Source organism: Lithobates pipiens, unplaced genomic scaffold (genome assembly GCF_037356315.1).
Source record: "Lithobates pipiens isolate NorthernLeopardFrog02 unplaced genomic scaffold, aLitPip1_a1.2 Scaffold_13, whole genome shotgun sequence".
Lineage (NCBI taxonomy): Eukaryota > Metazoa > Chordata > Amphibia > Anura > Ranidae > Lithobates > Lithobates pipiens.
This window is the reverse complement of record NW_027507718.1, coordinates 505,217,410-505,231,228: the sequence shown is the minus strand read 5'-3', so window position 1 is coordinate 505,231,228 and position 13,819 is coordinate 505,217,410. Positions and strand designations below refer to the sequence as shown.

The 13,819-nt window shown below is 42.8% G+C and overlaps 1 protein-coding gene across 1 annotated transcript in view; it reads left to right on the top strand.

Moving 5' to 3' along the window:
- The window catches only part of ATRN (attractin), a gene marked incomplete in the record, with an annotated part of 385,746 nt that overhangs the window by 276,097 nt on the left and 95,830 nt on the right, over nucleotides 1–13,819 (top strand). The window contains 1 exon segment of the mRNA XM_077478033.1: nucleotides 9,483–9,544. Coding sequence (XP_077334159.1) covers nucleotides 9,483–9,544 — 62 coding nt within the window.

Here is a 13,819-nt window from a genome sequence, read left to right as displayed (position 1 = left end):
ATCATGTTAGATTTTTACTCCCCCGGTATAGGAGTTTGAAAATCTTAGAGAAACACTTAAATAATGCATTACTATTTAACTAAACCCATTAGATTCTAGTCAACTAAATTGTGTACTTGAGATTTTAGTCAACTAAAATACGACTAAAACTAAAGCAATTCACATGACTAAAACTAAAATGGCATTTTAGTCAAAAGACTATGACTAAAGCTAAATTGAAACTTGACGTCAAAATTAATGCTGGTTTCTACATTTGATTTTCTTAACGTTGCTTAGAGGCTTTTGCTGGTTCAAATTCCAAATGTAGTGACCAGATACACCATTGCAAATGCAGCTTATCCATTTAATAGAGGCCAGTAACATAACTTGGAATGCAGTCTGTGCATTCACTAGAGGTGGTGACATCACTTTGAATGCAGCCCCTTCACTACTTAGAGACCAATGACATGACTGAAAATGCAGCCTGTTCGTCAATTAGAGGGGCTAACATCGCTGAGAATGCAGCTCATCCATTTACTAAAGACTAGTGACATCACTGAGAGTGAACCCTATCCATTTACTAAAGGCTAGTGACATCACTGAGAATGCAGATGACCTATTTACTAGAGACCAGTAACATCACAGAGAATGCAGCCTATCCATTTACTAGAGACCAGTGACATCACAGAGAATGCAGCCTATCCATTTACTACAGAGCAGTGACATCACTCAGAATGGAGCCTATCCATTTACTAGAAATCAGTGACATTACTGATAATGGAGCCTATCCATTTACTAGAGAGCAGTGACATTACTGATAATGCAGCCTATCCGTTTACTAGAGAGCAGTGACATCACTGAGAATGGAGCCTATCCATTCACTAAAGAAAAGCGACATCACTAAAAGTGCAGACAAATGTAATCAGAGATCACTGACATGACGAGAATGTGGCCTATTCACGCTCTAGGGACCAGTGACATTGCTTAGGATGCAGCCTATCCACTTAGTAGAGATTGGTGACATCACTGACAATGTGTAGCCTATATATTCACTAGAGACTAAGGATGAGCTCACACGTAGGTATTGTCCAATCACATCTGAATTCATTCCTCCTTAGACCAGTGACATCCCTGAGAATGTGACCTCTCTGGAAAAACAAGAGATTATGCAAACACTTATTTGTATAATAATAAATGATGGGGTGATGTTTATAAAATATCCAGAGTATGAATTATATGCAGCATCACTCTTGTCATTTAAAGCAATTTCAAAGCGGCGTGACAAGTTTTATTAGTTGCCATGTAAGTTCTTCACATTTGAACCTGGGTGGATTCAAACACGGGCAACCAGCATTTCTGCCTGGAAAACATGTAGTGACTCGTAGTTCTATCTTTAGAGCATCCTTTCTCAACCTTTTTAACATGGAGGAACCCTTGAAATAACTTTTTGGCTTCAGGGAACCTCTGCTAATTATTATTTTATTTCCAGCACACAGTCCATCCTTGTGATGATCAGTGGGAAGACTGATCCCTACACTGGTGGTCATTGAGAAAAAAGAGCCCCTTACAGATAGTTAATAATTATCAACGGTTACTCATCTGAGAGGCAGAAATCACTTCTTGCTTGAGGAACCCTTAGAGACCTCTAGATGAATCCAAAGGTTCCATGGAACTCTGGTTGGGAAGCCCTGCCTTATAGGATAAGAAGTTGGGAAGAAAGCTGTAATGGAGCGCAGGACTTGGTATTTCAGTGAAGGCCTTACTGACAAAATAACTTTCAGATGAGGGTTGTTGGGGTAATGGAAGGGATCATGTGGTGTCTGCTTTTAGGTAAGACCGTTACTTTTACAAGCTTGAAATGGCTTCACTTTAAAGCCAAGCTGCAGGACAATACAAAAGTTATCCATTGCAGTAGGGGTGCGACTACACTGCAAGGGTTAAAGTGTTATTAAAGGTCTTTTTTTTTTTTTTTTTTTTATATTAAACATGCTATACTAACCTGCTCTGTGCAATAGGATTGCACAGAGCGGTTCCCGATCCTCTTCTCGGGTCTTCCACCAGCAATCCTGGCTCCTCCTCTTCCTTAGTGTCCCCTTAGCAAGCCATTTGCTATAGGGCCACACTGTCTGCTCGGTCCTGATCTGTGTGTCTATGGAGCCACACTCCATGGACACACACCGCGGAGCATAGCCCCACCCCCACTTCCTCCTCGCTGCATTTGATTGACAGCAGCAGGAGCCAATGGCCCTGTGCAAAAAGGAAAAGAGGGGAGAAGAGTCGTAGCCGTGGACATCGCTGGATTTCTTCTCCCTTTTCTTCCACACAGGGAAGGAGGAGGACAGAGAAAGTTAAAATGTTATTTTTTTTAACCTTAACCACTTGCCAATCGCGCTATAGCCAAGAAACAGCTACAACGTACTGGTCTGGAAGGGCTTTCATTGATGTCCTCCCAGAACTGCACGCTCTGTAATCTGTGTCCAATCACAGTGGCCCTTTACCATGTGATCAGCTCTGTCTAATCACAGCTGATCTCATGTAAATAAATGCCTATTGGCCTTTCCTTTCCTCAGCGCTGTCACTGTGTAAAGTATAAATTATAAGAATAAAGTTTTCTGCACACACACTGATAAGGGCACTTGAAGATCAGTGCGGCCCCATTGGTGCTGCCCACCAGTGCGGCCCCATTGGTGCTGCCCACCAGTGCGGCCCCATTGGTGCTGCCCACCAGTGCGGCCCCATTGGTGCTGCCCACCAGTGCGGCCCCATTGGTGCTGCCCACCAGTGCGGCCCCATTGGTGCTGCCCACCAGTGCAGCAGAAAAATTACTTATTTGCAAAATTTTATAACATAGTGTTTTTTTTTTTCCAATTCAGTCTTTTTTTGTTTAGCAAAAATTAAAAAACTCAGTGGTGATTCAGGCTCCATGCACACTATAAGCTAAAAAAACTGCAAGAAAAACTCTAGATGAAAAATGCTGATAATAGCATTTTTGTGCCAGCTTCTAGTAGCATCGGTCTTAAAAAAAAGATAAAAATTTCATATAGGTACAGTGTTGCATGACCGTACAATTGTCATTCAAAATCGACAGCGACGAAAGCTGAAAATTTGGCCTGGGAAGGAAGAGGGTGAAAGTGCCCAGTAGACAAGTGGTTAATGCAAGGAATGCATTAGGGTAGAGAGCGTTTTTAGCTTTAGTATCACTTTAATTGCTTGTTTATGTCTGAGGGAACAATAAAAGGAGAGATATACTTACCTGATCCTCCACTCCTCCCCGCTGCTAGACCGGACCCTGTAGCTTCTGCACCCCCACATTCTCTAGCTGTGAACTTGAGGACACAGAACAGTCCACTGCTAAATCGTGGGGCAGAGCCGCCTTTCCTGGGGGAGCAGGAGGAGATCAGGTAAGTAGGTTTCTCCTCGCCCCTGGACAAAACTAGCTAATAACACGTGTTGGGCACAGTCCCACCCACAAGGCATCTTTTTTTTTTTTTTTTTTTTTTTTTTTTTTTTTTCTTCTGCTTGCAGCTGGGCTTTAAAGCTAAACTTGCCAATCCCTTGTCATATTTTGATCTTCTAATTCTGCTCAGCCAGATCAGTGATCCCCACACATCCACCATACAGCATAGCCACTGTTTACCATTTCAGCTTCCTGTGTCAGTTGCTTCCTGGCTAAGCAGTTAATTAGCAATTATGCCATTGTCTAATAATTAGCTGTGATAAGCAGAACTGGGGTAAGTAGGGATCTCATATATAGGTATTTAGCGGTCTTTTTGGAATCCCAGTAGGACTGGATGTTTCTACAGTGAATGATGACCTGGTTATATCTGGAATGCTGCAGCTGAATTGACGAAACACCTTCGGGTATCCAGCTGTTGAGCAAATAATTCAGATAAACATGGCCGAGATAAATAATTGCCTTGGGTGTTGGTCGAAGTTTATTTATCAAGAGGGTGGCACAAGGCTGGTCTAGTCCCAAACATGCAGGAAACCGGCCCCGCTCATTGATGGCAGTAGCTGGCTGACAGATTGGCAGCATTGTGCAGATGGACGGCGCTGGCACAGAGCGCCAGTGTTGCCTGCAATTTGTATGCCAGCCTTCCCCGCTCTGTCCTCCCAGTGGCAGACAAAGGCTCTTTGTGGCTGGAGGATGAGTGGAGAACCATTCCTGGTAGAGGGATTAGCCATCACCTAGCAACGTCATCCTCGTTCACCTTCCCCGCTCGCTTGCCTGGTCCTCGGCCAGATTTCACTTATGGTTTTATGTGTGGTTTATGAGACCAAGTCTGGCAGTTTTCAGTACACGACGGAAGCTGTAAGCCATCACACCTTCTGACCACAAGTTGTCTCACACTGGTACTTTTCCATCTCTTGTTGGCTTTTAGAATGTCTCTGACCAGAGCTGCAGCAGCCTCTTCGTCCTAACCGTGCAGTGTGTTGCTGGCCTTAGACGCCAGTCACCATACCTTCCTTCTAGTTTAGAAAAGTCAGAACCGTTAAAGCCGAGCTAAACTGTATCTGAGCACCACAAACTGAAAATGCCATTTCATTTATTTTTAAATGTTTGAAATAATCTTCCCATCCATCTATGTATCCATGCTTTATTTTGTTGAGAAAAACACTTTGAAAAATACCTCCTTGACATTTCTAGCTGTAGCCACCCTGAGCGAGGGGCAGATGATTCATGTAGAGTTTACTTTCTGGAATCCATCTGCCCTGCAGGTAGGAGGGTGTGCTTACCTGAGAGCCTCTCCCCATCTCCACCATATGATAGAAAATGAAGACTCCTGAATGGATGACATCATTTTGGTCTAGGCGAGAATCCAGTGAACAAATTAAAAAATGTAAATAAATAAAACAAGAACCGTATATACTCACATATAGGCCGACCCGAATATAAGCCGAGGCACCTAATTTTACCAAATAAAGACTTGGAAAACGTATTGACGCGAGTATAAGCCTAGGGCATTGATGGCGAACCTTGGCACCCCAGATGTTTTGGAACTACATTTCCCATGATTCTTATGCACTCTGTAGTGTAGCTAAGCATCATGGGAAATGTAGTTCCAAAACATCTGGAGTGCCAAGGTTCGTCATCACTGGCCTAGGGTGTTTAATGCAACAGCTACTGGGTAAACTGTGCCCGTCTGCAGCCTCGCTGTGCCCGTCTGCAGCCTCGCCAGGCTGAAACCCCCCACCCACCCACAGCTTATGAGGGTGCCCACCTGCAGCTGTACCTGTTATTACTAAAACAGCGAGTGTCTCCCGCTGTGTCATTCAGTCTGTTTGGCGGCCGCCTATTGTAACAAAGCCCCGAGGAGGCGAGGCTTTGTTACAATGGACGGCTGCCGAACAGACTGCATGACACAGTGGGAGACGCACTGTTTTAGTAATCACAGGTACAGCTGCAGATGGGCACCCTCATAAGCTGTGGGTGGGTGGGGGGTTTCAGACTAAAAAATGTGCTGAAAAACTCTTATGCTCCAGTATATACGGTAAATATGATCTACCTTCCTATCGATTTTACTAATGCTAGCAGCAAAAGGATTGAGAACAGTCAATGTTGATTGTAAGAGTTTAGTTTCACTATAAGATTTAAACACGTTTTCTTCTAGATTGTTGCAAAGTATCCACCACTTATCAATTTTTCCTGCTAATTAAAAGGGGTAATGTAAGCTGTGTAAGGCACCTTAGGCTTCATGTACACGGGACGTTTTATATCCTCTCCTAAACGATTTAACTTGATAGATAGTAACCAACATTTAAAAATGTCCGTTGTGCCGCGTTTTGCGCTTATTAGGGTTTTTTACATTGAAAATATTCATTTCTCCATTAAAAGCACCTGTAAACGAAACGTGAGTTATTGCGTTTACAAGCTTTTGCAGGCATTTCTAATGCCATCTGTCCTGAACGCTTTTTTTTTTTCTTTCCAAAAAATGCTTCTAAACTCAACAACCTAGAAATGACTATAAACGACCCGTGTACATGGACTGATAAGATAACATAGAGGAGAGTTCAGGGGCTGCTGAAAAAAACACCCAACTACTCATAAACATCTGTTTACCAGCAGCAATGTACACGAGGCCTAAGGCCCACACATCTGTGAATAGATTTTTCTGAAAAGATAAACGAACCCTTTAAAAGTGACACTAAACTATATCCTCCTTCTCCAAAAAGAATCCTCCTACATCAACTACTTAATGGCCCTGTAATCTGTTTTTTAGTATTATTATTATACACGATTTATGTAGCGCCAACCACTTACAGTTCAATACAAAAGGTACAGGAGGGCCCGGCTCATGTAGCTTACTTTCTAAAAGGAGGTAATGGTGGTACAAAAGGTAATAGATGCAGGGAATGATTTGAAGGGGGTGGCCTGGGGGGGTCCTGATTAAAGGAATAGTACATCCAAAGCTGGTTTGGCTGTACTTCTCCTGTGGATCACAGGAGTGCAGTTTGTTCTGCACTCCTGTGATCCCTTTTCAGCAGACGGCGGGCTGAACCTGCTGTCAGCTGACGTCACAGAACCGGTCCAGGCTAGGGAAGATCACAACAATGTCAGGATGCACCCACATGCCTGGACCGGCACCCGGCTCAGCCTCTCAGTGAGCCGCTTACTGTATAGTCTTCAAGTAAGACTATACAGTACTCCCTGTATCCTCCAAAGCAGCACTCATACAGTGCCTTGAAAAATTCATACCCCTTGAAACTTTCTACATTTTGTCGTGTTACAACCAAAAATGTAAATGTATTTTATTGGGATTTTATGTGATAGACCAACACAGTTGGCACATAATTGTGAAGTGGAAGGAAAATGCTATGTAGCGGCGGGCTCCTGAAGAGCACACGCTATGTTTTTCAAAGTTAAAACTTTACCCAAACTACAGTTTGGTTTGGGTCTATTTGTCTAAATTTGACTTCTGTGTCAGTCTGACTGGACTGTGAGATGTTGAGCCTGGCCACAGGGGGCACTGTCTCTTGTGGCAGGCGTGGAAGTGTGGTCTGGTCAGGCGCTTAAGTTACTCTTTCGGAGTCAGGTCAGTGGGAGTGGCCCTCTCGCTGTGCCCTCTGGGGGAGGGTATTTAAGATGTGGACGTCACGTGGTTCGTGGTTCCGGTCCAGTATGCTGTGCTGATTACATGGTCCTGGTCCTCCTGACCAGCCCCCAGGAAGGCTATGGCCTGGGGTGCGGTTCCATGGAAACTAGAGGAGGATTCTGAGGTGGATGGGTGCCTTCTCTGGTCTGGGAGAGACCCATTGGACTTCGAGCATTCCAGGGGAGGACTCTTTAGAAGAACACCACGTACGGGTTGGTTTTCTTAACAAGAGCCTGGAAGGGCTGAAGTAACCGAGAGAATCTGGTCTTGTGGATATCGACAGGCTGGCTGAAAGATCCAGGTATCCTACAAGTGTTCTACAGCTTAGTTTCCCTACGTGTTCTACAACGTCTGTGACAAAGACTTTGTTCCTGAGTAAGTACCTTGTTGGCTGCTAGGCCTTGTGAGAGAGGGACTGTCCAACCTGAGTGTTCATCCAGCTGCAAATGGCTATTCTCTGGATGCAGTCAAAGTAAGCAAGTTCCTTAACGTTTATAGACCGACATTGAGAGTACCTGAATTCCTTCCCAACCCTCTGATCCCAAGTTGAAAGACTGTTCAATGGTTGAAGTTTGCAAATAAAATCCATTCAACTGGATCTATTGTCAGTCTCAAGTTACTGGGCCATCTACCAGGGGACATCCCCTAGACGTGCAACAAGGAGAAGCGAAAGGTAATTGTAAGCCCAAAAATAGCCAGCAGCTCCTAAGGGGGTTAGTGCTACAGATAAATGGGTTTCAATTTTTTTTTACAAATATCTGATAAGTGTGGGGTGCATTTATATTCAGCTCCCCCGAGTCAATACTTTGTAGAACCAACTTTTACTGTAATTGCAGCTGAAAATATTTTTTGGGGATGTCTCTACCAGCTTTACACATCTAGAGAGTGACATTTTTGCCCATTCTTCTTTGTGAAGTCGCTCGAGCTCTGTCAGATTGAATGGAGAGTGTCTGTGAACAGCAATTTTCAAGTCTTGCCACAGATTCTCGATTGGATTTTGGTCTGGACTTTGACTGGGCCATTCTAACACATGAATATGCTTTGATCTAAACCGGAGATCTCCAAACTACAGCCCTCCAGCTGTTGCGGAACTACACTTCCCATGGGGCATTGTAAAACTCTAACATTCACAGACATGGCTAGCCATGATGGGAATTGTAGTTCCTGAACAACTGGATGGCCATATTTTGGAGACCCCTGAACCATTCCATTGTAGCTCTGGCTGTATGTTTAGGGTCGCTGTCCTGCTGGAAGGGCAACCTTCAAGTCTTTTGCAGACTCTAACCGATTTTCATCTTAAAAAAGTACCCTGTATTTGGCTCCATCCATTTTCCCATCAACTCTGACCAGCTTCCCTATCCCTGCTGAAGAAAAGCATCCCCACAACATGATGCTGCCACCACCATGTTTCACAGTGCGGATGGTGTGTTCAGGGTGATATGCGTGTTTTTCCACCACATATAGCGTTTTTTGCTTTGTAGACCAAAAAATAAAATTTTGGTCTCATCTGACCAGAGCACCACCTTCCGTGTTTGCTCTGTCCCCTACATGGCTTCTTTGCAAATGGGACATCTTATGGCTTTCTTTCAACAGTGGCTTTCTTCTTGCAACTCTTCCATAAAGGCCAGATTTGTGGATTGCAGGACTAAAAGTTGTCCTATGGACAGATTCTTCCACCGGTGGATCTCTGCAGCTCCTTCAGAGTTACCATGGACCTCTTGGCTGCTTCTCTGATTAATACTCTCCTTGCCAGGCCTGTCAGTTTAGGTGGGCGACCATGTCTTGGTAGGTTTGAAGTTGTGCCATACCGTTTCCATTTTTGATGATGGATTGAACAGTGCTCTGTGAGATGTTCAAAGCTTGAGGTATTTTGCTGTAACCTAACCCTGCTTTAAACTTCTCCACAACTTCATCACTGACCTATCTGGTGTGTTCCTTGGCCTTCATGATGCTGTTTGTTAGCTAAGGTTCTCTAACAAACCTCTTAGGGCTTCACGGAACAGCTGTATTTATACTGAGATTAAATTACACACAGACGGACTCTATTTACTAATTAGATGACTTCTGAAGGCAATTGGTTCCACTACATTTTAGTTAGGGGTATCAGAATAAAGGGGGCTGAATAAATGCACGCCATACTTTTCAGATATTTCAAAAACATGTTGAAAACCATTTATCATTTTCCTTCCACTTCACAATCATGTGCCACTTTGTGTTGGTCTATCACATAAAATCCCAATAAAATACATTTACGTTTTTGGGTGTAACATGACAAAATGTGGAAAATTTCAAGGGGTATGAATACTTTTTCAAGGCACTGTATTGAGCTCTTTATGTTCAGTGTGATTCCTTTGTTTATGGGGTGTACTGTGTTATAATTTTTTCTTTTCTTTTTTTTTTTTTTTGCAGATTGCCTTCTCTCAGCACAGTAACTTTATGGACTTGGTGCAATTCTTTGTGACATTTTTCAGGTATGCTCCAAGCACCTTCACTCTCTGGAGGGAAATCCCTCTCTCTGATTGACAGACGGTAATGATCAGTCTGTGTGGGGACACATTTCCATATTTGGCACCTTTTAGGAAGCTTAGTGTCATTAAAAAATGAAGACAATATGCCAAGTACTAGATCATCGGAAAATGCTTCTCTGTGAAATTTTGAGCAGAAATACTTTATGAACTGGCAAAAGAAACCTACAGAACAGGTTTTAATTGATTATTTATCCTTACGTCAAATTATGGTGACATGGAACCTTGCCCGTGGCTGGATTAGACATTTTTTTTTTTTGCAATTGCTTTAGCTGATCGTGGCCGCATTGGTGCATTTGCAACAAAAACAATAGAGTACTGTCCGAGATTTTTTTTATTTGTAGTAACATACAAATTTTCAGGACCAGCTTTAGGGGTGTGTACCCCCTTCTTCCAGGTCCAAGCAGGGATATCTGGAAGAAGGGGGTACACCCAGAAAGCGTATCGTGAACATTTGGATGTTACTGCAAATAAAGTATCACGGACAGTACTCTATTGATTTTGTTGCAATTGCTTTTTAACTATTAGATTGTTTTTCTCCCATTGTTTGGTGCCACCTTGTGGTTAAATATAGATATTGCAGCGTTGTCAATTTTATTTTATTTTTTTGTAAAATATATGCCTAGATCAGCCCTTTTCAGGCAGGGTGCTTACTGGGTTCTTCAGAGGTGCCTTGGCTAAATGCCTAAAAATGTCCCCGAGTTGCCCAAAAATTTTTCCACGACTCGGAAAGTGAATCAAGCCCAGGGTTGCCAACCATCAGTAAATTTACAGACAGTTTGTAAAAATCTGTGTTTTTTACAACTGTCTGTAAATATCAGGGGCTCATATTTTGTCAACCTGTGTTGTGTTTTTAAGTATAAACCAGGCAAATTATTTGTTATTATACACAATTTATAGAGCGACAACAGTTTACACAGCACTTTACAATGTATAGGGGGGGGCAGCACAATTGCAGAACAATACAAAAAGGTATAGGAGGGCCCTTCTCATAGAGCTTACCTTCTAAAGGGAGGGGGTGGTACAAAAGGTAATAGCATGGGTTAATTTATGGGTATTGTCCGTGTTTACAGATTTGTTTTTATGCTGTTTGAATATTGATTGTCTTAGTTGTGTTCGTACAACTGATATTAATATTATTATTATACAGGATTAATATAGGGCCAACAGTGTGCACAGCACTTTGCAATCTAAAGGGAGACAATACAGTTATAATACAGTAAAGTACAAAAGGGTTAAGAGGGCCCTGCTCATAGGAGCTTACAAGCTAATGACATCAATTGATCAAGTGTGCTCCTTGTTTGCCCCTCCCCTGCCCCATCTGTCAACACTGGGGTCACGGAGAGAAACTGGCGAAGAAGGAAACATCTGGAATAGTCAGTACCAGTAGTGTTATGGCGATTTTTACCTACCTCATGTATATGCTTAATGATGCATAACATTAATGATTAAAACCTTTCATCTATATATGAATCAACCCAATGCGTTTGCAGCTAGAACCCATGAAATCAATAAGGAATGATAATGGTGATAAAATACAAAAGATCAAATTTATTTATACAGAAAAGAAACGTTAGAATAATCAGATATTGCCAAATATAACCTAGTGATGTTACAAATACAGTGTTGCCAGTCTACTAAGATAATTCAAAAAGGAGATATGGTTACAATTGACATACACATGCTTTCAAGGTATTAAGGCAAAAAAGTTATAGAAAAGAAAAGAGAAATAAGATAATACGGATACATTACTTAAACAGCCCTTACGTGATCATGCTTCGTTTAGACCAGCCATTCTCAACCAGGTTTCCTTGGAACCCTGGGGTTCCTCCATAGGTTGCTAGGGGTTCCTTGAGCTGTGGCTGATGAACCACCTATTTGATGGTGCCTACAGATTTCAAGGTTCAGCACCACTTAGCAAAGCCAACAGCATGACACCAAATATATTTTTAGCTGTCTTTAAGGGTGGCAATCTGAACACCACTTTAAGGGGGACATTCTTTCTATTGACCACCGATATAAGGAGCATTGTTCCTATTGAGCCCTGATGATTTGGTTTTAGTAAGGGTTCCTCAAGACATGAAAATTTTTGGGGTTCCTCTAGGGTTAAAAGACTGAGAGAGCCTAGTTTAGACCATGAGCCTAAGAGTGCATCCCTAGCAGCTTTGATTTATATGTTCCCTCTCTACCAATCACACCAATGGACTAATTGGTTCAGAGTTGGAATTGAATCCTGATTGGCTGAAGTTCATTCCTGGTTAGCCATCATGCTTCTCACATAAGCATTAGACTCTCTTCGGTGCCTCTGTCTGAAACATGATTACCTTTTGTTAAGGCCATCTCTTGATTTAAAGCGGGAGTCCGCCGTTTTTTTAATTTTTTTAAAAGCCAGCAGCTACAAATACTGCAGCTGCTGACTTTTAAAATAATGACACTTACCTGCCCAGCGCGCCCGCGATGTCGGCACCCGAAGCCCATCTCTTGATCGTCTCTCGGGTGCTGCAGCCGCCATCTTAGGTATGGGAATCAGGAAGTGGAGCCTTTTGCCTTAATTTCCCAGTTCCCTACTGCGCATGCACGAGTCGAGCTGCGCAATAAGGATGGTCCCCGCTGTCTCTGGGATCCGTGTGTTTCCCAGCAGACAGCGGGGGACTTTCGGAAAGGGGCGTACCTTCTGCAGAATCTACGCCAGAAGTGGGTGCAGATACCTGTACTGTACAGGTACCTGCACCCCCCTCCCCCCTGAAAGGTGCCAATTGTGGCACCGGAGGGGGGGGGGAGGATTCCAATGAGCGGAAGGTCCACTTTAGGGTGGACCTCCACTTTAAAACAGTCAGCACACTTTGATCTTAGCCTAAATTAGCATTTCAAGGTCTTATGATCAGGTGGAGACACAATGTCTGCTCCTCACTCCAAAGACAATAGTGTAACTTATTCACTATGTAGACAACAGATGTTGGTCTTTTGAGATACAGTAAACGGTAACTAGGCCTACCTCTCGTGATTAAACCCAAAAATATAACACACACACACACACACACACACACACACACACACACACACACACACACACACACACACACACACACACACACACACACACACACACACACACTATATAATATCATATTGGGGCATGGTAATTTGATTAGAAAGTCCTCACAACGGTTCCCTTGAAGCTCCCTGATATAAATATTTCAACATTTCCACATCAGAGTACGCAAGAATAAATCGCCTCTAATGTTGGGTGATCTATGTGTGTGTGGATGTCGCTGCATTGTGTAAAACATTTAGATTTTTTTTTTTTTTGCATTTTAGATTGGGGTGCCTTGAGGTTATGCAGAATTTTAAAGTCGATCACTAATCTGCTTAACCCCAGGCATAAAACCCTCTCCTCCCAGTATAAATTCACCCTCTGCTGAAATTTCCCTTCCCAGCACAAATCTTCCCCCAGCACAAATTACCCCCCCCCAAAAAGAAGCACCCCTCAGAGTACAAATCCTTTATCCCCCCAAATTTCTCCAAGTACCCGCCCAGCACAATTCCACCCCAAATTTCTCCAAATACCCCAGTTGAAGTCAAGTGGGATGAATCGTGTCAGTTTTTCTAGTCCAGCTTCAAATTTGTGCTTGATTTTTATTTATTTTTTTTAACCTTTGATCACATTTTATCTGTACACATCATAAAGATGTTTGTACTGCCTTTTAAATAAATCCATCCTTTTGACCTACACCATGCAGAGGTTTTTTTTTTTTACTCTTATGACCCACATGTTTGAACATCCATTGGATGGGATCATTGTATGCATTGCCAGGACATTCGGTGATCTGTATTTGCGTTCCGGTTCCCTACCTCTAAGCTTGGTTGACTCGCTTGCCCCTGGCACATAGGTCCACAGTTTCTGGTAAGAGTACCCATCCCTTACCCTAGGTGGAAGATGCACTATTACGGGTTACCTGATATCAACCTTGGTTCTTCTATTTGCCTTTGGTTCCAGACATTGATCTCAGTGTTGACTATTCAGTAGACCTCATTGGGTCTCGAATTGAACTTACCTTTATTCACTTTAAAGACTTTATTTCATTGCACATATTCATTTGTGTTGTTTCTTGGATTCACTTTGCACTATTTGTTTGCACATATGCACTTTATTAATGAGTCACTGTGTTATATGCTGTTGCAGTTTATGAATTATTGTTGACTTGTCCATGCAGTCTACCT